Source organism: Phocoena sinus, chromosome 13 (assembly GCF_008692025.1).
Source record: "Phocoena sinus isolate mPhoSin1 chromosome 13, mPhoSin1.pri, whole genome shotgun sequence".
Classification (NCBI taxonomy): domain Eukaryota; kingdom Metazoa; phylum Chordata; class Mammalia; order Artiodactyla; family Phocoenidae; genus Phocoena; species Phocoena sinus.
In genome coordinates this window covers 45,035,208-45,056,605 of record NC_045775.1, presented here as the reverse complement: position 1 = coordinate 45,056,605, position 21,398 = coordinate 45,035,208, and the positions used below count along the sequence as shown (strand labels likewise).

The 21,398-nt window shown below is 35.5% G+C and overlaps 1 protein-coding gene across 6 annotated transcripts in view; it reads right to left on the bottom strand.

Moving 5' to 3' along the window:
* ERLEC1 (endoplasmic reticulum lectin 1) overlaps positions 1-21,398 on the bottom strand; it is a 38,885-nt gene that overhangs the window by 13,358 nt on the left and 4,129 nt on the right. For 4 of the 6 annotated variants that reach the window (XR_004352675.1, XR_004352676.1, XM_032652031.1 and 1 more), the window contains exons 2-10: positions 19,975-20,079; positions 18,273-18,353; positions 17,622-17,699; positions 17,418-17,481; positions 16,380-16,414; positions 14,148-14,371; positions 13,926-14,055; positions 3,282-3,443; positions 2,596-2,655 (exon numbers count right to left, since the gene is read on the bottom strand). Coding sequence is in view for 4 of the 6 variants with exons in the window: in XM_032652031.1 (XP_032507922.1) it covers positions 2,596-2,655; positions 3,282-3,443; positions 13,926-14,055; positions 14,148-14,371; positions 16,380-16,414; positions 17,418-17,481; positions 17,622-17,699; positions 18,273-18,353; positions 19,975-20,079 (939 nt within the window). In the remaining 2 variants the exon portion in view is untranslated. The remainder of the gene's footprint in view (positions 1-2,595; positions 2,656-3,281; positions 3,444-13,925; positions 14,056-14,147; positions 14,372-16,379; positions 16,415-17,417; positions 17,482-17,621; positions 17,700-18,272; positions 18,354-19,974; positions 20,080-21,398) is intronic. The other 2 variants (XM_032652032.1, XM_032652033.1) reach the window with 1 other exon arrangement.

The window sequence follows — 21,398 nt, the reverse complement described above, 5'->3', positions numbered from 1 at the left end:
CTCTAGGAGGTGGATCAAAAAAGATCTTGCTGTGATTTATGTCAAAGAGTGTCCTTCCTATGTTTTCCTCTAAGAGTTTTACAGTGTCCGGTCTTACATTTAGGTCTCTAATCCATTTTGAGTTTATTTTTATGTATGGTGTTAGGGAGTTTTCTAATTTCATTCTTTTACATGTAGCTGTCCAGTTTTCCCAGCACCACTTATTGAAGAAACTGTCTTTTCTGCATTGTATATCCTTGCCTCCTTTGTCATAGATTAGTTGACCATAGGTACGTGGGTTTACCTCTAGGCTTTCTATCCTGTTCCACTGATACATTTCTGTTTTTGTGCCAGTACCATATTGTCTTGATTACTGTAGCTTTGTAGTATAGTCTGAAGTCAGGGAGCCTGATTCCTCCAGCTCTGTTTTTCTTTCTCAAGATTGCTTTGGCTATTCAGAGTCTTTTGTGTTTCCATACAAATTGTCAAATTTTTTGTTCTAGTTCTGTGAAAAATGCCATTGGTAGTTTGATAGGGATTGCACTGAATCTGTAGATTGCTTTGGGTAATAGAGTCATTTCCACAATGTTGATCTTCCAATCCAAGAACATGGTATATCTCTCCATCTGTTGGTATCATCTTTAATTTCTTTCATCAGTGTCTTATAGTTTTCTGCATACAGGCCTTTTGACTCCTTAGGTAGATTTATCCCTAGGTATTTTACTCTTTTCGTTGCAGTGGTAAATGGGAGTGTTTCCTTAATTTCTCTTTCAGATTTTTCATCATTAGTGTATAGGAATGCAAGAGATTTCTGTACATTAATGTTGCATCCTGCTACTTTACCAAATTCATTGATGAGCTCTAGTAGTTTTCTGGTAGCATCTTTAGGATTCTCTATGTATCGTATCATGTCATCTGCATACAGTGACAGTTTTACTTCTTTTCTGAAGTGGATTCCTTTTATTTCTTTTTCATCTCTGATTGCTGTGGCTAAAACTTCCAAAACTATGTTGAATAATAGTGGTGAGAGTGGGCAACCTTGTCTTGTTCCTGATCTTAGTGGAAATGGTTTCAATTTTTCACCATTGAGAATGATGTTGGCTGTGGGTTTGTCATATATAGCCTTTATTATGTTGAGGTAAGTTCCCTCTGTGCCTACTTTCTGAAGCGTTTTTATCATAAATGGGTGTTGGATTTTGTCGAAAGCTTTTTCTGCATCTATTGAGATGATCATATGGTTTTTCTCCTTCAGTTTGTTTTTATTTTTGGCCGTGTTGTGTCTTTGTTGCTGCACACGGGGTTTCTCTAGTTGTGGCGAGTGGTGGCTACTCTTCGTTTTGGTGCCCGGGTTTCTCACTGCGGTGGCTTCTCTTGTTGTGGAGCACAGGCTCTAGGCACGTGGGCTTCAGAAGTTGTGGCATGCCAGCTCAGTAGTTGTGGCTTGTAGGCTCTAGAGCTCAGGCTCATTAGCTGTGGTGCACAGGCTTAGTTGCTCTGCGGCACGTAGGATCTTCCTGGACCAGGGCTCGGACCAGAGTCCCCTGCACTGGCAGGCAGATTATTAAGCACTGTGCCACCAGGGAAGCCCCAGCTGTTACTTTTGAAAAATGGGACAACAGTGGAGGAAAATTTTATTTTCATTCTATATTTCTGGTATATATTCCTTTAATTATATAAAAAAAAGCCACTGGGTATTATCTGGGCTGTACTTAGATGACACTTTTTTTTGTATTAATAAAAAAATTAAGTAAAACATCCAAGCAGCAAGAATAAATGGAAAGCATAGTAAAATGGAACATCTCAGGCTTAAGTAAAGAATAAAATGTTCTAGTTTACAGACACCTCATAAATTCGGAGTGATTTACTTGTGGAAAGTGAGTTGATCTTTCCCATTATGATCCATCTTGAAATTTAAAATCAGCTCAAAACATCTCAAGAGGGCAAATACAGTATTTTCTGATTACCCATTGTTATTTATTTGGGGCAATAAAAAGAGCCTTTTAAAACAGATCAATATTTATTAATGTTTGTTTTCCATGTCTAGTAGTTTACCTTACTAAACAAACTACAACAATGATAAAACTACTGGGGCTTGAATTTCAGAATTTAAGCAGCTTTGGCTCAAGTGTAGGAGAATACTGATTTATGAAATTATGAATAAAGAGCCAGTGCATTTAATCTTAAAACTTATTTTATTTTAAGCTTAGATGATATGGTACCTTTTAGTTGAGAAACCTGCTGTATTTATCCTATTTTACTAACTCTAGTGATATACTATCTTACCATTCACTTAATTTAACGATGAGTTATAACGATGACTAATTTCTTGGTCAAAGCTAAAGAGGTTAGTCACTGTAGTTTATTATTCCTCCAGGCTCACAGTAATACAAGAATCTGAGTAGTTAATAAATAACGTTACTTTAAGATGATTGACTTAATCTTAACTGACACCAAGTTTTCCAGTCTCCAGAATTTAGAGACACTTTGATGAATAGTTCCATATTAAAATCATCTTATAATTAAAAGTAACACCAACCCCACCCCTTTTTTTTCCACAAAAGATTTTTGAAACTTTAATCCGCCTAGTGGTAGAGTGATATAAATGCTGTTCTATACCTCATGGTATTGATGTACATGTTTGCCATAGCAGAATTCATATTTCCACCAACCAACACCCTACAGGAAAGGAAACAGATCAAGTTATAGTACAGAGAAAGGCATATTGCGGTCTGTCTCAATACTGCTGCATGATAGTGATGGACATACATATAATTTTAAAAAACTGTACTAGCAATATGGTTGAAAATCAAAATTAAAAATTACTGATAAACTTTAAAAAATAGACATTACTAGAGAATAATTGCTGTACCACCCTGGTAAAATAAAGTAAAATGAAAATTCCACTTATAAGTGTATTTCCCACTGGAGTTCTTAGGGGCAAAATTTAACCTTTGTAGATATTAGCTCAAATTTTAAATGTGATTGCTACATAACCAAAATGTTGGCTACACAATCATTGATGCCCATTCCAGCAATTAGCCAGAATCACATATGAAGTACTTAAATATATATATTTTTGTCAAGTAAACATCAAGTTTTAGCCTGTGAGTAAAGAGAATATAATGGCTATGTATTGGATTATAATTAGATGCAGAGAGAAAATGTCCATTGGGAAGCTTCCAGAATCCTGCCATTTCTCTATAGACAAAAAATCTTTTTCAGTGCTACTAATGCCCCTTGATAAATAACACACAAGTGAAAGCTGTAAGAATAAATACTTAAGCTGATGGTTCACTTCTCACCCCGTGAAAGCAGTAGGAACCACTAAGGAACTCTTTTATGAGTTGGTCATCTGTCAGTTTGGATATGTGGGTTGTTCCAACTGTGAGCATTGGCTGAGAACCAACAGCAATGGGTTTGTGGATTGCTGGAAATCTCTCTTCCTTAGTTGATTGCATATCTTCCTAAAATTAAATAAACATATGTTTAAGGGCTTCTTTCCCACACAATTTTTTTCAGTATGACTTAAATTATTATTTTTAAACTTCAGAAAATTTGGAAAAAAATGTCCACTCGTTTTTTTTAATTAATTATTTTTGGCTGCATCAGGTCTTTGTTGCTGCACGTGGGCTTTCGCTAGGTGTGGCAAGCGGGGGCTACTCTTCATTGTGGCACGCGGGCTTCTCACTATGGTGGCTTCTCTTGTTGTGGAGCATGGGCTCTAGGTGCACGGCCTTAGTAGTTGTGGCATGTGGTCTTAGTTGCTCCACGGCATGTGGGATCTTCCTGGACCAGGGCTTGAACTCTGTCCCTTTCTTAACTACTGCACCACCAGGTAAGTCCCTGTCCACTCATTTTTAATGTGTTTTAAGAAAATGAATTTTGCAACACTTAATAGTATAGAGAAAGCTCTAGGCAAATGTTAGTTCCATTTACCAGTTAGGGGCACGGTGACCCATATAGAGATAATTTCCATTTCACATATTTTGTCTCATATTTTTATTAAGTACTTTGCTACATGTTAGATTTTGTGTTTCTACATTTAGTTTTGGAAATGTGATTACTATGGGTAAAGAAAGGATAACAAGCAGGCTAATAAAGAGCTGAGTGGGACAAATATGAATATTAGTTATAATTATTCAAATGTAGCAGGACCTGGTTGTTGCCCTGGAGGAAACTGCAGTTTAATAAAGAAAGGGTACAGGGAAAAGCAGTTTCACAGAGGTAGGGGTGATTCAAGTAGACTTTGACAAAGAACTGAAACACGAAGACTTCACAAAGAGAAAGCCCTTGATTAATTCATGAAACATTAATAATTTGTGACTTACGTGAATGTCTGTGTATGTGTTTTGTGTGCGTGCATATGCATGTGAACCTGAAGAAAAGGTAAGAGCAAAGATGTGTGGTATGGTATATTTAAAACCAGAGAGAAGCAGGCACTATAGATTGAAAACTATGTAATGCTAAGAAGTTTGGACATTATCTTTTAGGTTTTAGGCAAAGATATGGTATGATCAGCTTTTTAAGTAATTACTTTAGCATGGGCAGGGAAGAAGGAATGGTAAGAACAAATCTGGAGCTGGAGAGTCAAGTTAGGAGCTGCAATTACCCAGGCCACAGACAAAGTGAATCTAACATAAGGGAGTGACACAGTAAGCAGAGAGGAAATGAATCCAGACCAGAACTGAAGAAGTGGGTGTACCAACTAACTGAATAAAATAATTTTTAAAAATTAAACAGTAAAATGTATAGACTCCTTTTTCACCCGCTGTAGTTGCCGTTGACCAATTGTGGTCCTTTTCTTCTTTTTCAGCTTGTAGGATTTACTGGGTGGTTACTCTGGAAACCAATGACCTTATCCTCTCTCTCCTCCAATACTAAGAACAAAGATTGCCAAGATGGCCTCTTGTTTTTTGAAAGAACCTTGAATTTTACATATAACTCTTCCTATATTCAGAGCCTACTACTATGCTCCTGACAGTATTTTAAGTATGGAGTATTAAAAATGAAGTACCGACCCTATTCTTCTGTTTTTTTCTTTTGCTCTACCCAAGAATCTTACATCAAACTTACGGGGTCTTCAACAATTACAACAGCAACAGTCCTGAGATCAATTTTAAGTAACTTTGTGAATCAGCTATAAATCTCCTAGTAGAAGATGTATTTTGTAATGTAGTACTTGACCATGTAAGACATTGGGACACTGATACCCATAAAAATGATCATCTAAAGCAAAAAAAAAAAAAAAAAAAGCAGCAGACATAGTTACTACTCATAAGGAGCTAAGGTTTACTAGACTAAAGTAATTACTTACAATATATGAGACCTATAGTAAGGTTAGTGAACAAAAGAATAGTACCACATAGTGAAACCTGCAGATGAGAAAAGGGGAAGAGGTAGGAAGAAAAGAAGAATGACAATTTATTATTCCTTCTTGTGGACAGAACATCTACTTTCATTTTTAAGGAAAACTACTCCAATAAAAGCAAGATGATAGTTTTTGTAGCAGGGTTTGGAAATTCATAAAATAGATTCTTAATAAATCCAGTAATTTCCAAATTAATTTAATGTAATAACACAGGCGGAACATCAAACCAAAATTCTAATAGCCATATATGTATTGTGTTTAAAAAAGAAAAAGAATCCTTTATGGTAAAGCTTGATTCACACTTAAAAGGCAAACCATATGCCAAATATCAACATTTTTAAAGTTATGTGTAATAAACTAAGTTTCTAAAAAAATTATTCTGAAGGATGATCAGTTTTAAGTAATCACTCATCCTACAGTATTAGCTAAGATTTTCATGTACTCTAAAGATGCTAAGTATTTAGAAAGCATTATCATCAGTAGCTTTATTTTTAATAAATTTATTTATTTGGCTGCATTGGGTCTTCATTGCTGTGCGTGGGCTTTCTCTAGTTGTGTTGAGTGGAGGCTACTATTCATTGCGGTGTGCGGGCTTCTCATTGCGGTGGCTTCTCTTATTGCGGAGCATGGGCTCTAGGCGTGCAAGCTTCAGTAGCTGTGGCAAGAGGGCTCAGTAGTTGTGGCACACGGGCTTAGTTGCTCTGTGGCATGTGGGATCTTCCCAGAGCAGGGCTCACACCCGTGTCCCCCACACTGACAGGCAGATTCTTAACCACTGCAACACCAGGGAAGCACATCATCTGTAGCTCTTTTTGTTTTTTCTTTTTTTTTAAATTTGTTTTATATGGCAGGTGCTTATTAGTCATCAATTTATACTCATCAGTGTATACATGTCAATCCCAATCGCCCAATTCATCACACCACCACCCCCAGCTCCCCCCTGCCGCTTTCCCCTCTTGGTGTCCATATGTTTGTTCTCTACATCTGTGTCTCTATTTCTGCCCTGCAAACCAGTTCATCTGTACCATTTTTCTAGGTTCCACACATATGCGTTAATATATGATATTTATTTTTCTCTTTCTGACTTACTTCATTCTGTATGACAGTCTCTAGATCCATCCGCGTCTCAACAAATGATCAAATATCGTTCCTTTTTATGGCTGAGTAATATTCCATTGTATATATGTACCACATCTTCTTTATGCATTTGTCTATCGATGGACATTTAGGTTGCTTCTATGACCTGGCTATTGAAAATAGTGCTGCAATGAACATTGGGGTGCATGTGTCTTTTTGAATTATGGTTTTCTCTGGGTATATGCCCAGTAGTGGGATTGCTGGATCATATGGTAATTTTATTTTTAGTTTTTAAGGAACTTCCATACTGTTCTCCATAGTGGCTGTATCAACTAACATTCCCACCAACAGTGCAAGAGGGTTCCCTTTTCTCCACACCCTCTCCAGCATTTGTTGCTTGTAGATTTTCTGATGATGCCCATTCTAACTGGTATGAGGCGATACCTCATTGTAGTTTAGATTTGCATTTCCCTAATAATTAGTGATGTTGAGCAGCTTTTCATGTGCTTCTTGGCCATCTGTATGTCTTTTTTGGAGAAATGTCTATTTAGGTCTTCTGCCCATTTTTAGGTTGGGTTGTTTGTTTTTTTAATATTGAGCTGCAGGAGCTGTTTATATATTTTAGAGATTAATCCTTTGTCCGTTGATTCGTTTGCAAATATTTTCTCCCATTCTGAGGGTTGTCTTTTTGTCTTGTTTGTGGTTTCCTTTGCTGTGCAAAAGCTTTGAAGTTTCATTAGGTCTCATTTGTTTTTGTTTTTATTTCCATTACTCTAGGAGGTGGATCAAAAAAGATCTTGCTGTGATTTATGTCAAAGAGTGTTCTTCCTATGTTTTCCTCTAAGAGTTTTACAGTGTCCGGTCTTACATTTAGGTCTCTAATCCATTTTGAGTTTATTTTTGTGTATGGTGTTAGGGAGTTTTCTAATTTCATTCTTTTACATGTAGCTGTCCAGTTTTCCCAGCACCACGTATTGAAGAGACTGTCTTTTCTCTATTGTATATCTTTGCCTCCTTTGTCATAGTCATAGATTAGTTGACTACAGGTGTGTAGGTTTACATCTGGGCTTTCCATCTTGTTCCATTGATCTATGTTCCTGTTTCTGTGCCAGTACCATATTGTCTTGATTACTGTAGCTTTGTAGTATAGTCTGAAGTCAGGGAGTCTGATTCCTCCAGCTCCGTTTTTTTCCCGTAAGACTGTTTTGGCTATCGGGGTCTTTTGTGTCTCCATACAGATTTGAAGATTTTTTGTTCTAGTTCTGTAAAATATGCCATTGGTAATTTGATGGGGATTGCATTGAATCTGTAGATTGCTTTGGGTACTATAGTCATTTTCACAATATTGATTCTTCCAATCCAAGAACATGGTATATCTCTCCATCTGTTTATATCATTTTTAATTTCTTTCATCAGTGTCTTATAATTTTCTGCACACAGGTCTTTTGTCTCCCTAGGTATTTTACTCTTTTTGTTGCAATGGTAAATGCAAGTGTTTCCTTAATTTCTCTTCCAGATGTTTCATCATTAGTTTATAGGAATCCAAGAGATTTCTGTGCATTAATTTTGTATCCTGCAACTTTACCAAATTCATTGATTAGCTCTACTAGTTTTCTGGTAACATCTTTAGGGTTCTCTATATTTAGTATCATGTCATCTGCAAACAGTGACAGTTTTAGTTCTTCTTTTCCAATTTGTATTCCTTTTATTTCTTTTTCTTCTCTGATTGCTGTGGCTAGGACTTCCAAAACTATGTTGAATAATAGTGGTGAGAGTGGACATCCTTGTCTTGTTCGTGATCTTAGAGGAAATGCTTTCAGTTTTTCACCAGTGAGAATGATGTTTGCTGTGGGTTTGTTGTATATTGCCTTTATTATGTTGAGGTAGGTTCCCTCTGTGCCCACTTTCTGGAGAGTTTTTATCATAAATGGGTGTTGAATTTTGTCTAAAGCTTTTTCTGCATCTATTGAGATGATCATATGGGTTTTCTTCTTCAATTTGTTAATATCACAAATTGGCATTTGGATCACACTGATTGATTTGCGTATATTGAAGAATCCTTGCATCCCTGGGATAAATCCCTCTTGATCATGGTGTATGATCCTTTTCATGTGTTGTTGGATTCTGTTTGCTAGTATTTGTTGAGGATTTTTGCATCTATATTCATCAGTGGTATTGGCCTCTAATTTTCTTTTTTGTAGTATCTTTGTCTGGTTTTGGTATCAGAGTGATGGTGGCCTCATAGAATGAGTTTGGGAATGTTCCTTCCTCTGCAATGTTTTGGAAGAGTTTGAGAAGGATGGGTGTTAGCTCTTCTCTACATGTTTGATAGAATTCACCTGTGAGGCAATCTGGTCCAGGACTGTTGCGTGTTGGAAGATTTTTAATCACAGTTTCAATTTCATTACTTGTGATTGGTCTGTTCATATTTCTATTTCTTCCTGGTTCAGTCTTGGAAGCTTATACCTTTCTAAGAATTTGTCCATTTCTTCCAGGTTGTCCATTTTATTGGCATAGAATTGCTTGTAGTAGTCTCTTAGGATGCTTTGTATTTCAGCCGGTGTCTGTTATAACTTCTCCTTTTTCATTTCTAATTTTATTGATTTGCGTCCTCTCCCTCTTTTTCTTGAGTCTGGCTAATGGTTTATCAAGTTCATCTTCTCAAAGAACCAGCTTTTAGTTTTACTGATCTTTGTTATTGTTTTCTTTGTTTCTATTTCATTTATTTCTGCTCTGATCTTTATGATTTCTTTCCTTCTGCTTACTTTAGGTTTTGTTTGTTCTTCTTTCTCTAGTTCCTTTAGGTGTAACGTTAGATTTTTTTGAGGTTTTTCTTGTTTCTTGAGGTAGGCTTGTATAGCTATAAACTTCCCTCTTAGAACTGCTTTTGCTGCATCCCATAGGTTTTGGATTGTCGTGTTTTCAGTGTCATTTTTCTCTAGGAATTTTCTGACTTCCTCTTTGGTTTCTTCAGTGATCTCTTGGTTATTTAGTAACGTATTGCTTAGCCTCCATGTGTTTGTGTTTTTTACTTTTTTTTCCCTGTAATTCATTTGTAATCTCATAGCGTTGTGGTCAGAAAACATGCTTGATATGATTTCAATTTTCTTAAATTTACTGAGGCTTGATTTGTGACCGAAGATGTGATCTGTCCTGGAGAATGTTCTGTGCACACTTGAGAAGAAAGTGTAATCTGCTGTTTTGGGATGGAATGTCCTATAAATATCAATTAAATCTATCTGGTCTATTGTGTCATTTAAAGCTTCTCTTTCCTTATTTATTTTCATTTTGGATGATCTTTCCATTGGTGTTAGGTGTTAAAGTCCCCCACTGTTATTGTGTTACTGTCGATTTCCTCTTTTATAGCTGTTAGCAGATGCCCTATGTATTGTGGTGCTATGTTGGGTGCATATATATTTATAATTGTTATATCTTCTTCTTGGATTGATCCCTTGATCATTATGTAGTGTCCTTCCTTGTCTCTTGTAACATTCTTTATTTTAAAGTCTACTTTATCTGATATGAGTATTGCTGCTCCAGCTTTCTTTTGATTTCCATTTGCATGGAATATCTTTTTCCATGCCCTCACTTTCAGTCTGTATGTGTCCCTAGGTCTGAAGTGGGTCTCTTGTAGACAGCATATATATGGGTCTTGCTTTTGTATGCATTCAGCGAGCCTGTGTCTTTTGGTTGGAGCATTTAATCCATTCATGTTTAAGGTAATTATCGATATGTATGTTCCTATGACCATTTTCTTAATTGTTTTGGGTTTGTTTTTGTAGATCCTTTTCTTCTCTTGTGTTTCCCACTTAGAGAAGTTCCTTTAGCATTTGTTGTAAAGCTGGTTTGGTGGTGCTGATTTCTCTTAGCTTTTGCTTGTCTGTAAAGCTTTTGATTCCTCCACTGAACCTGAATGAGATCCTTGCTGGGTAGAGTAATCTTGCTTGTAGGTTCTTCCCTTTCACCACTTTAAGTATATCATGCCACTCCCTTCTGGCTTGTAGAGTTTCTCCTGAGAAATCAGCTGTTAACCTTATGGGAGTTCCCTTGTATGTTATTTGTCGTTTTTCCCTTGCTGCTTTCAGTAATTTTTCTTTGTCTTTAATTTTTGCCAATTTGATTACTATGTATCTCGGCATGTTTCTCCTTGGGTTTATCCTGTATGGGACTCCCTGCGCTTCCTGGACTTGGGTGGCTATTTCCCATGTTAGGGAAGTTTTTAACTATAATCTCTTTAAATATTTCCTCTGGTCCTTTCTCTCTCTCTTCTCCTTCTGGGACCCCTGTAATGCGAATGTTGTTGTGTTTAATGTTGTCCCAGAGGTCTGTTAGGCTGTCTTCATTTATTTTCATTCTTTTTTGTTTTCTCTGTTCCGCAGCAGTGAATTTCACCATTCTGTCTTCCAGGTCACTTATCCGTTCTTCTGCCTGTTATTCTGCTATTGATTGCTTCTAGTGTAGTTTTCATTTCAGTTATTGTATTGTTCATCTCTGTTTGTTCTTTAATTCTTCTAGGTCTTTGTTAAACATTTCTTGCATCTTCTTGATCTTTGCCTCCATTCTTTTTCCGAGGTCCTGCATCATCTTCACTATCATTATTCTGAATTCTTTTTCTGGAAGGTTTCCTATCTCCACTTCATTTAGTTGTTTTTCTGGGGCTTTATCTTGTTCCTTCATCTGGCACATAGCCCTCTGCCTTTTCATCTTGTCTCTCTTTCTATGAATGTGGTTTTTGTTCCACCAGCTGCAGGACTGTAGTTCTTCTTGCTTCTGCTGTCTGCCCTCTGGTGGATGTGGCTATCTATGAGGCTTGTGCAAGTTTCCTGATGGGAGGGACTGGTGGTGGGTAGCGCTCCATATGTAGCTTTTTAAAAATAATTTTTCTCAATTTGCAGATTAAACACATTAATTAAAGGAAAATAAACTGGTACTTCTACCTTGAAGAATAGTTAAAGTTGGACTTGTGAATCATTTTGATCAAGCTGACTTTAAGTACCTGTCAGTACTTAAACTACTATCAAGAAGAAGATGAGAACTGAATTCCATCTCTAATCTTTCAATACATCACTTCAAATAAAATGCAGATTAAGTTTAAGATAAATTTTTCCTCCTCTCAGAATGGCAGGGTTCACAACATCCACAAAGAGTCTGGCAGTACTTTCGCAGTAAGTATCCAAGAGGAAGGGGAGAAAAAGGCTTTGCAGTTAAATGTTAATTAACCCACTATAAAGTACTAACAGCATACCAGGTATCATGCAAGGAGCTGGAAACCCCAAGTAACAAAAGCATAGTTTATTTTCCCTCCGTTTAAATGAAGAACCATAGGAAAAAGAACAAATTTTAGCCATAAAAGTGCTATAATGGAGGACTGAATAAAACACAAGACCACAGAAGAGGAAACACTGATCTCTTCCGTGGGTAATCCATTAGAAGTCATGGCTCATTTGCAAAGGAAGTGACACTGGAAGCATATCTTCAAGCATACACGTGTTGACCTTCTATTAGTTCATCAGATATAGGGAGGGAGGGGAGAAGACAACAGAGGAAGAGGCAAAACAGTATATTCAAAGGAAAGGAGGTTGGAAAGAATGTGGTACTTTTCTGAAACTCTTAAGTTGTTCAAAATAGCTGGGATCAAGGGAATGGTGATGAGAGATGAAGCTGAAGCTAGATCACAAATGGTCCTTTTTTTTTTTTTTTAATCTTTTGGCCATGCCACATGGCATGTGAGACCTTACTTCCCTGACCAGGAATTGACCTGTGTCCCCTGCATTGGCAGTGCGGAGTCTTGACCACTGGACTGCCAGGGAAGTCCCCACAAATGGTCTTGACTCTCCTTTGATAATACCATTGTATGAGCAATGATTTTATCCTGAGGTATAGATCATGTTAACTACCAAAAGATTAAATAAATAATCAAATGTTCACTTCAGAAAGAACATTTTATCAGCTTTGTGGGAGGAATTAGAAAGAAGATGCATGAGGACATTAGTTTCTGGTCTTAGAAAATGATGGGGTCCTGAACTAATGACAGGACAGAGTTGAAAAGCAGTCAGTGGATAACACTGATAGCACTGAGTAAATGATTAGAGTTAGAGATGAATTAAGAGATGGGTAAGAAAAATGACTCACGTTTCTGACTTGGACAACTGGGTAGAGAAAACTGCTTTGAAAGCAATGGGGAAGACTACAAAAGGGTCAGTGTGAAAGAGAAAAAAATGGTTAAGTTTGAGATTACCGAAAATGTATATACATCCAATACGCAGATGAAAAGGGAAGATAGCATATCAAAAGGGAGAAGTAGCAGAGAGAGGTGGTTAAGAGGACAGGTTGTAGAATCAGACTACTTTGATTCTAATCTCTAACCCACTACTTGCCACTTCCCCTCTCTGAACCTCAGTTCCTTAACCTGTTAAGGTGGATAATAGTAAATCTTATACGCTATTGTAAGGATTAGATAATAGTTGTAAAGACTCAATACATGTTAATTATTTGATTGTGATTTGAGTTCAGGAGAAAGATCAGTGTTGCAGATGTGTATTTATAACTCATGGATGAGCTTACTTAAGGAGACTATGTACAATGAGAGAAAGCAGCTATGGACAGAACCAGGGGAAGTTCAACATTTTAAGGAGCAGGAATCAGAGAAGGAACTAGTACACAAGAGATCAGAACCAGAGAGAACCAGAGATAATGACCTGTAGTAAAGAAAGGAGAAAAAGTTCAAGCTTCCAATGCTCAGCTAAGATCAAGTTATGCATATGTTCAGCAAATTTAGAAGCAAAAGATTGCTGTTGACCTTAATAAGAACAGTTTAAGAAGAATGATAGAAATATGGTTTGATAATAAATAGCAATGAGCTGAAGAATAAAGCATTAGGAGATGGGCTGCAGTCTATATTTTCAAGAGGCTTAGCTGGTAAGTCCAGTTAACTAGCTAAAAATTAAACTTAACTGAAATGAACAGGATGGCAAACTTTAAAATACTATGGAATCATGGGGGACTTTCTTGGTGGTCCAGTGGTTAAGAATCTGCCTTCCAATGCAGGGGACATGGGTTCAGTCCCTGGTTGGGGAACTAAGATCCCACATGCCATGGGATAACAAAGCCTGTATGCCAAAATACTGAGCCCATGTACCACAACTATTGAGCCCGTGCGCTCTGGAGCCCATGTGCCACAACTAGAGAGAAGCCCATGCTCTGCAACGAAAGATCCCGCAAGCCGCAGTGAAGATCCCGCATGCTGCAACTAAGACCCAATGCAGCCAAATTAATAAAAAAGAAAATTATGGAATCATGAGTGTAAGAGAATGCTAAAATAGTTTCTGAGAAGTATTAGAATAAGGAAAAGAATTAAAATCAAAAGAATTGGAATTGACAATTTTGAGTCAGGAAAATAAATGACTACTACTATACTACAGAAATCATTAAAATACTGATATATGCTCTGAAATTTGGAAAAGGAAGCACTGAAAGAAATACTGTTAGATAATTCTCATACCTCTTTATTTCTCCTAAAAGGCACCCTCAGTATTTCTTCCTGCTGTTCCAACTGTCTCAGGGTGAGGGGTTTAAATGGTGATCCTGGTAGTGACTGGCAAAATATGTCATTCACAGGAGATGCTCTGAATCTATTCAGTGAGAACAAAGCATTAAACCTAAGCAAACGACCCTTTAAAGCATGTGTGCATTTCATGTTTAAAATATTAAATCCACATCCTACCTATATTTAGGATGACTGCACAAGAGTGGTGTCAAAATGACAACTTCATATTCACAAGTTGTAACTTCAGCTACTGAAAGAATTTCATGCTTAGATTCAGGATGACATATGTACATCACAGTACTTGATCTGGGCCGGTTCTGTTTCAAACTACAAGGTGTACCATTTCCCATTCCCACTGGATAGTAGGGTGTCATCTGACCTTCGATATTTTTAGTAGGAATCTTAAAAAAAGAGTATAAGACAGACTTTTCATTAGAAATAGAGGTGGGGTGAGGATGGAGAAGCACTTATTCTGAAAGGAAGAAAACTACATTTTATTCATAAACTAACATTTATAAAGGTAATATTTCTGTACAATCTATAAGCTCTCCCTCTACTATTCTTTTCATTCATATTCTTATTTGAGCAAATACATATTTTCAGAGCTAATTTAATACAGAATAAAAGAAAATTTTTATTTGGTGCTAAAATTAAGATGTACACTTACATAAAAAAGGCTATAATAACAATTAATATGAATTATTTTCAAAAGTTCTAAATAAAGTGCTAAGATAAAATATAGAAACTTACTATACTTGGGCTGGTCAGAGCTTTCTTCGCTAAACTCTCAAGTGAATGCCTATGTTAGAATTTAGATTCTAGAGATTTGAAGTTTGATTTGTCAAAAAGTAGGGCTACAGAGTTAACACTATGTTCTAAAACAGGAATCTAAATATTGTGCTAGTTCACTGATCTGCTTACTCTTCTTCCCTGTTATTAACAGACATACTTCTCAGCATATAAACTCCTGTACAAATCCATTCATGGCCAGCAAAAGACAGATGAAGAAATTTTCATGGAATGGGGGAATAAAGGAGATCACCCCAGAAGACAAGGATTATTAAGGAGTTAGCTCCCATACTTTCATCGACATAAACACAAGAAGAATTAAATGGAAGGGCTTTAAAAGATATTGTTAATATCATCTCCAAGCAAGCTCTTTGGAGGCAGGGAGCTCATCTTGTATCACTTTGGTACCCAAAACAGGCAATAAATAAATGTTTCCAGGGGAAAATATTTTGAGATTTCTTGTATGCTAGTTTCAGCCTAGTGTCTAGAATTAGAAAATCCTGGGTTAAAATCCAAGCTTTGCATTCACTAGCCTTATGACTTTGACCAAATTTCAGTTTTTGTCATTCATAAAAGTAGAATAATATATACTCAAAGGCTGTAGGGAGAATTAAGCATTACCCTTTGTTACATGCCTGGCACAGCATCTGGCTTATGAATTGGGGCTCAATAAATGTTAGTTTTCTTCCCTTACCCTTTTCTTCCTCTTCCTTGATCATTTCACACTTTGAATTCCATCTTGCTATCCTCCAGAGCCAAAAATATTTTGAGATAAATATTTTATCTCAAAGGTAGTCTGTAAAATTAAAACCTTTTAAAATAGCAATGCTGTGTGTGTCTATGCATAGCTTACCAACTCCCCCAAAGCCACCCTTTTAAGTTATGGGCATCCCTTTTAAGTAATCTTTAAGGCCTTTTGCCATTTAACTTTACTTCTAATAAAAGAATCATTATGGTATGAAACCATTTATAGAAATATCCTCTACCAATAAGTTATTTAACTTTATGGAAATTCTTAGGATTCATAAAGCATTCCTTGAACCACAGGGGCATTTAAAAACTGTAACTGGTCACCCTAAGGAATCGTTCTTTTTAAACAATCCTATTTTTCAGTCATCAATTATGCATTCACATTCAATAAGCATTCATGAAGGGCCTACATTATGTCTGGCACTCTGCTTTGCACTGTGGGGTAAGGAGAAAAAAGACAGTCCCTGCTTTTAAGATGCTTGCAGTCTGGTAGCTTGTTATTTACATTTATGATTTATCTGTTTTACCCATAGGAAATAGGGTCCAAACAACAGAAAAAATGCAAAAGCTCCAATGTTGAACAGAGGGAAAGAACCACTGTGAAGCACAGAAGTGATATAATGCTGTTATAGAAACTTTCCCAGACACATCTTTGATAAATTCATTTATTTTTGTATGACCTTAAAGTAAATAAAAGTATTATAGCATAACTTTTCTCATAAAAATCTAACATATCGCAAATTTTCTTTGACTAAATCCTTTGAGGTAGTTGATAGATAAAGAACACATGGCTATATTCTGTCAATTGAGTTTTATAAATTCATGTCTAACAATAGATGTTAAGACTGAAAATCACCAATTATCACTTGCCTCTTTTGATTTTTCCTTTTCTTCCGCTTCTTGTTCTGTGGATTAATACAGAAGTAAGTTAAATAATGACCAGTGACTTATATACAAGATATAAATGACTAAGTTTCCATCAACTTTGTAATCTTAAACTTCTTTCTAAAGAAAACCTGGACTTCCCTGGTGGTGCAGTGGTTAAGAATCCACCTGCCAGTGCAGGGGACATGGGTCTGGTCCCTGGTCTGGGAAGATCCCACATGCCGTGGAGCAACTAAGCTCGTGCGCCACAACTACTGAGCCTGTGCTCTAGAGCCCGTGAGCCACAACTACTGAGCCCGCGCGCCTAGAGCCCGTGCTCCGCAACAAGAGAAGCCACCGCAATGAGAAGCTTGAACCCCGCAATGAAGAGTAGCTCCCGCTCACCGCAACTAGAGAAAAGTCTGCGCACAGTGACAAAGACCCAACACAGCCAATAAATAAATAAATTAAATTAAATTAAAATAAAAATAAGACCCAAAACATACACATACTTTTAGCTAGATTCCCTGAAATGGTTTCTTTTGAAAGAACAGTCATATTTAATCATTACATCTTTACTTAGGAAATACTCTATTTGAGGCATAAGAACTGGCCACGACAGTTTTCTTCTGAAGTGTTTTTATCTCAGTGAAAGGTTTAATCTTAAATGAGTTGACCAATTTGAATAATATAGATGAATAAAAATATTTCATAATTTGAGGGATACATCTACATGTCTATTTCCATATATAAAAAGTTGCTTAAACCAAGCAAAAGACTAACACTATATAAATATAACACTGATATGTATGGCTCACCAGATTTTAAAAATTTATTAATAGGTAGAAAAAAAGCATAATGTTTGCTAAAACAGAAAATAATGAAAAGTTCTCTTTGAAAAAGTTTTCTATGGGATTGTTCAGAAGTTTATTTTAGTGTTTTAAAATTCATACAGTCTCCAACAAAATCTTTTAAATTCCAATTTGAACATATACTTTAAACCAAATACCAGCATTACTACTAAATCACTCTGTAGAAACAAACCTTTTTCGGATAGAAGATTCTTAGCCAACATATTCCCAAGGTAGTACTCGTGAATATTTACTTTCTATATTTAAAAATAAAATAAAAATACAGTAAGTATTTGGCAAATACATTTTTAAAGAATACAGTTTAAAACCATCCACCTCATTATTAAAGTTTTCATTTTATAATGCTCTACATTTCATATTTTGAAGAAAAAAATACCTGACCACTTTCTTTCTCTTCATGGTACTGCCGAATGTGTTTTCCGTGACATACTTCGTAAGTCCAATAAGACTCAATCTAAGACAGATGGATGTATTTATGTACAAAAGCCACACAACTCAACTGAATTCCTTTTTGATATTTTAAGCAACTGAAGATTTCTCTGAAGATTTACAGCAAGCTTTCATTAAATGAAAGTTATTATTATGCCTCAGAAAACATGAAATTACTGAAGCTTATTCATTGTTTTCACTAATTAGCTAAATGTGAAAATTCTATGAAGGAAATAGGTCTAAATATACCTGGGGTCTATAATAAACACCTGGCTAAGGGATCATTTTTTTACACAGCCTAAAAAAATAACCGTGAGTTTTTATTAAAATTGTATATAAAGAAACTTTCTTTTGATCTGAAAAACATTCAAAGCAGTTTGGTGATATTATTTGATAATTGATATTATTGGGTGTTTGCTGCATATACTATACAGGAATTTAAATGAACAAAATACTATTAAGCAACAGTTTAGTTTTACAACTAACTTAAAATGTGATACAACATAATAAAGTAAAAAGAAACAGAGAATTATTTTCAAGGGCCTATTGGCTGCTGGAAATTTATTTTCTAGTTATCAAGTGAACATAAAATACATACTCTGTAGGAACAACTGCTCTGTTTAAATAGTGGCTCCAATAGCTCTCTTGGATTTGGGCCTTTATAATCCTTTTCTTCTTCCTATGAAAGAATTAGAGTTTAATACAATTATTCTGGAACTTCACCCAACTCTACTGTTTAGGTATTAACTCATTGGTCAAACCACAAATGCTTGGAAATAAAAGGGGGAAAAAAGTCAAAACCTTTAATAAGATCCTATGGCATGCCACTTCTTTCAAAAGAATTGAAGTATATGCAGCAACATGGATGGACCTAGAGATTTTCATACTGAGTGAAGTATGTCAGACAGAGAAAGACAACTATCATATAATATCACTTATATGCGGAATCTAAAAAAAAAATGGTACACATGAACTTATTTACAAAACAAAATAGTCACATATGTAGAAAATAAATTTATGGCTACCAGGAGGAAAGCGGTGGGGTGAGGGATAAATTGGGGGATTGGAATTGACATATACACATTACTATATATAAAATAGATAACTAATAAGGACCTACTATATAGCATAGGGAACTCTACTCAATACTCTGTAATGACCTATATGGGAAAGGAATCTGAAAAAGAGTAGATATATGTATATGTATAACTGATTCACTTTGCTGTACACCTGAAACTAACACAACATTGTAAATCAACTATAATCCAAAAAAAAAAGAAAAAGAATTGAAGTATAAAATATGGAGCCATAGAATAATCTTCCATTCTTTCTTCTCTTAGAAAAAGGTTAAGTATCAGTTTCCTGAACAATTCTTATAAACCTACTTCAGAATTATTAAATGCTTGTATCCAAACAAATTCTATCTATGAAAGCCTCAGAATAGTTGAATCTTATAGAATACACTGGAAAGTTTTAATATACTTCTCAGTTTTCCATATATTTTTACATTTCAGACTTGAATGCCATAAATACGTGTGTAATTGCATATGTGTGTATTTGTGTCTTAAGGTGGTTTAAAACAAAATAAGATAGCTGTCTTTCACAGATTTTAAGTCTGAACAAAACCTAAGAAACCTAAACTCACTGAGTTTAATACTTCCATTTTATAGATTGCGAAAATATTATGTAATTACCTCAATAAACTTATTGAGTGGAGGAACTGAGTTTCAAATTTGTTCAAGGCTCCACAGCTAACTATAGCCTATACCTCAGCCTCCTGGCTCCTAGGCTGGTGTCCTTTCCATTTTACCATGCTGCCTCTCGTGTTTCATCTTGAAAGAAGTAATTGCCTCGAAGGATGGATAAGAGGCAGTTAGGGCATTTTAGGTGGAAGAAACGGGCATGAGCTAAGGTAGTAAGAAAGCACAAGGTACCTATAGATTTACTTATTAGCAATTCTTTATAAAAAATGTCACATATACATTTAAAATTTTATCTTGTTTCAAAACCTTCATTTCTATAAAAGAAAGCATCTGTGGAGTTAGATTTTCATCTAAAACATTAATAACTGGTTGCTAGTTTTTCCAAGTTGAATTGTAAAAATCAAAGAATTCAGGAATAATAAGGATTACTAACATTGTAAATCACTATACTTCAATAAAAAAGTGATTACTATATTTTTAGTAAGACAGGATAATTGAGAAACCTGTCACTCAATTTTATTTTAAGGTATGGAGTTGCAATGTTTTAAATAAATATCTTTGGTGACAGGGTTTATCAATGTATTTATAAAAACTTACCTCATCACCACTTGTCACAAGGGGAAGAATGCATTTATATTTTTCTTTATGTGTAGTTGTCATGATGACATAATTATCTTCTTTATACAAAACTCCAGTTGTAGGCTAGAAATAGAACAAAAAAATGTACATTACTTTAGCTGATTAAACTGAACTATACTAACTTACAGTCCCAGGTTAAACTAATTCATCACTTCAACAGGATTTTTAAACATACTTGCAAAGGCAGGGAAAAGATTCTACATATTTTTTAATGACAAAATGAAGATGACAAACTTTATTCTGGTGTTACAATGTAACAGAAAATAAGGAACAAAAATAAAGTTTGGAGTAAAAAGAAAAAAGTAGTAATGCAACAGACTGAAGTTATAATACAGATTAAAAAGCAGTAAGAGGTGTCAATGTTCATGGATACATCATCACTGAATACTTATTACTCCTACTAACAATTACCATCTATATATGAGAATTTACAGCACTTTATAAACATATTCTCAATTCTGTTGGATGGGACACCTGAACATAATATAATGTAGTAGTTTTCATATTTGGATAACATATGGTCTTTACTGCAACTACTCAATTCTGCACTGAAGGAAGTAAGTGCACAGGCAATATGTAAATGAAAAAGCATGGTTGTATTCTGAGAAAACAAACAAATAGCTTTACAAAAATAAAGTTTGGAGTGGGCCAGCCCAAAGGTATAGTTTGCGGATTCATGGTATATATCAACAAAACTATCCTTAAAGCGGTCTACAGTATAAAACCAAACAAATTCACAAATCAAAATGAACCAATGTAATTCAAATGAACATTTCAATTAATATAACTGATATTATTTAACTAAAAAGAAATCTCTGCTTTGTGATAGCAAATATGTCACTAACTACTAAGGCAGAAGTTTTCAAAGTCTATGAGAGGTGTTCTCTGACAATTCAATTCTCTCTTAACTTTTCTCTTCTTACAGCATTGTAAAACCACTATACTATTTGGCTATCCCTGGCAAGGAAAGAACCACCCTTATTACATATCTCTGCTCTTTTCTCAGTTTAACAAAAACAATTCCTAACTATAATAAAACCAGTACTACTTGAAACTGATGTTATCTTAAATACAAATTAGGAGATGTTTTCCCAAGACAATAAGACAAAACAAAACAGCAGTAAATACTAGCTGTATTAGCTATATGACACTACCAAATTAAGTTCTTTACATTTATTGTCTGATTGATGCTCGAAGCAAGCATTGTACCCATCTCACCGAAAAGGAAACTGAAGCCCAGGGCTTAAATAATTTGTCCAAGGTAATATAGCCAGTAAGTAGCACAGCCCAGACATGAACCCTAGCAGACTGATTCCATATTCTATGTGCTCTTAACTGTTTTAACATGTTTGAACTAGCTTTTGTTAACATTTTCTTAGATT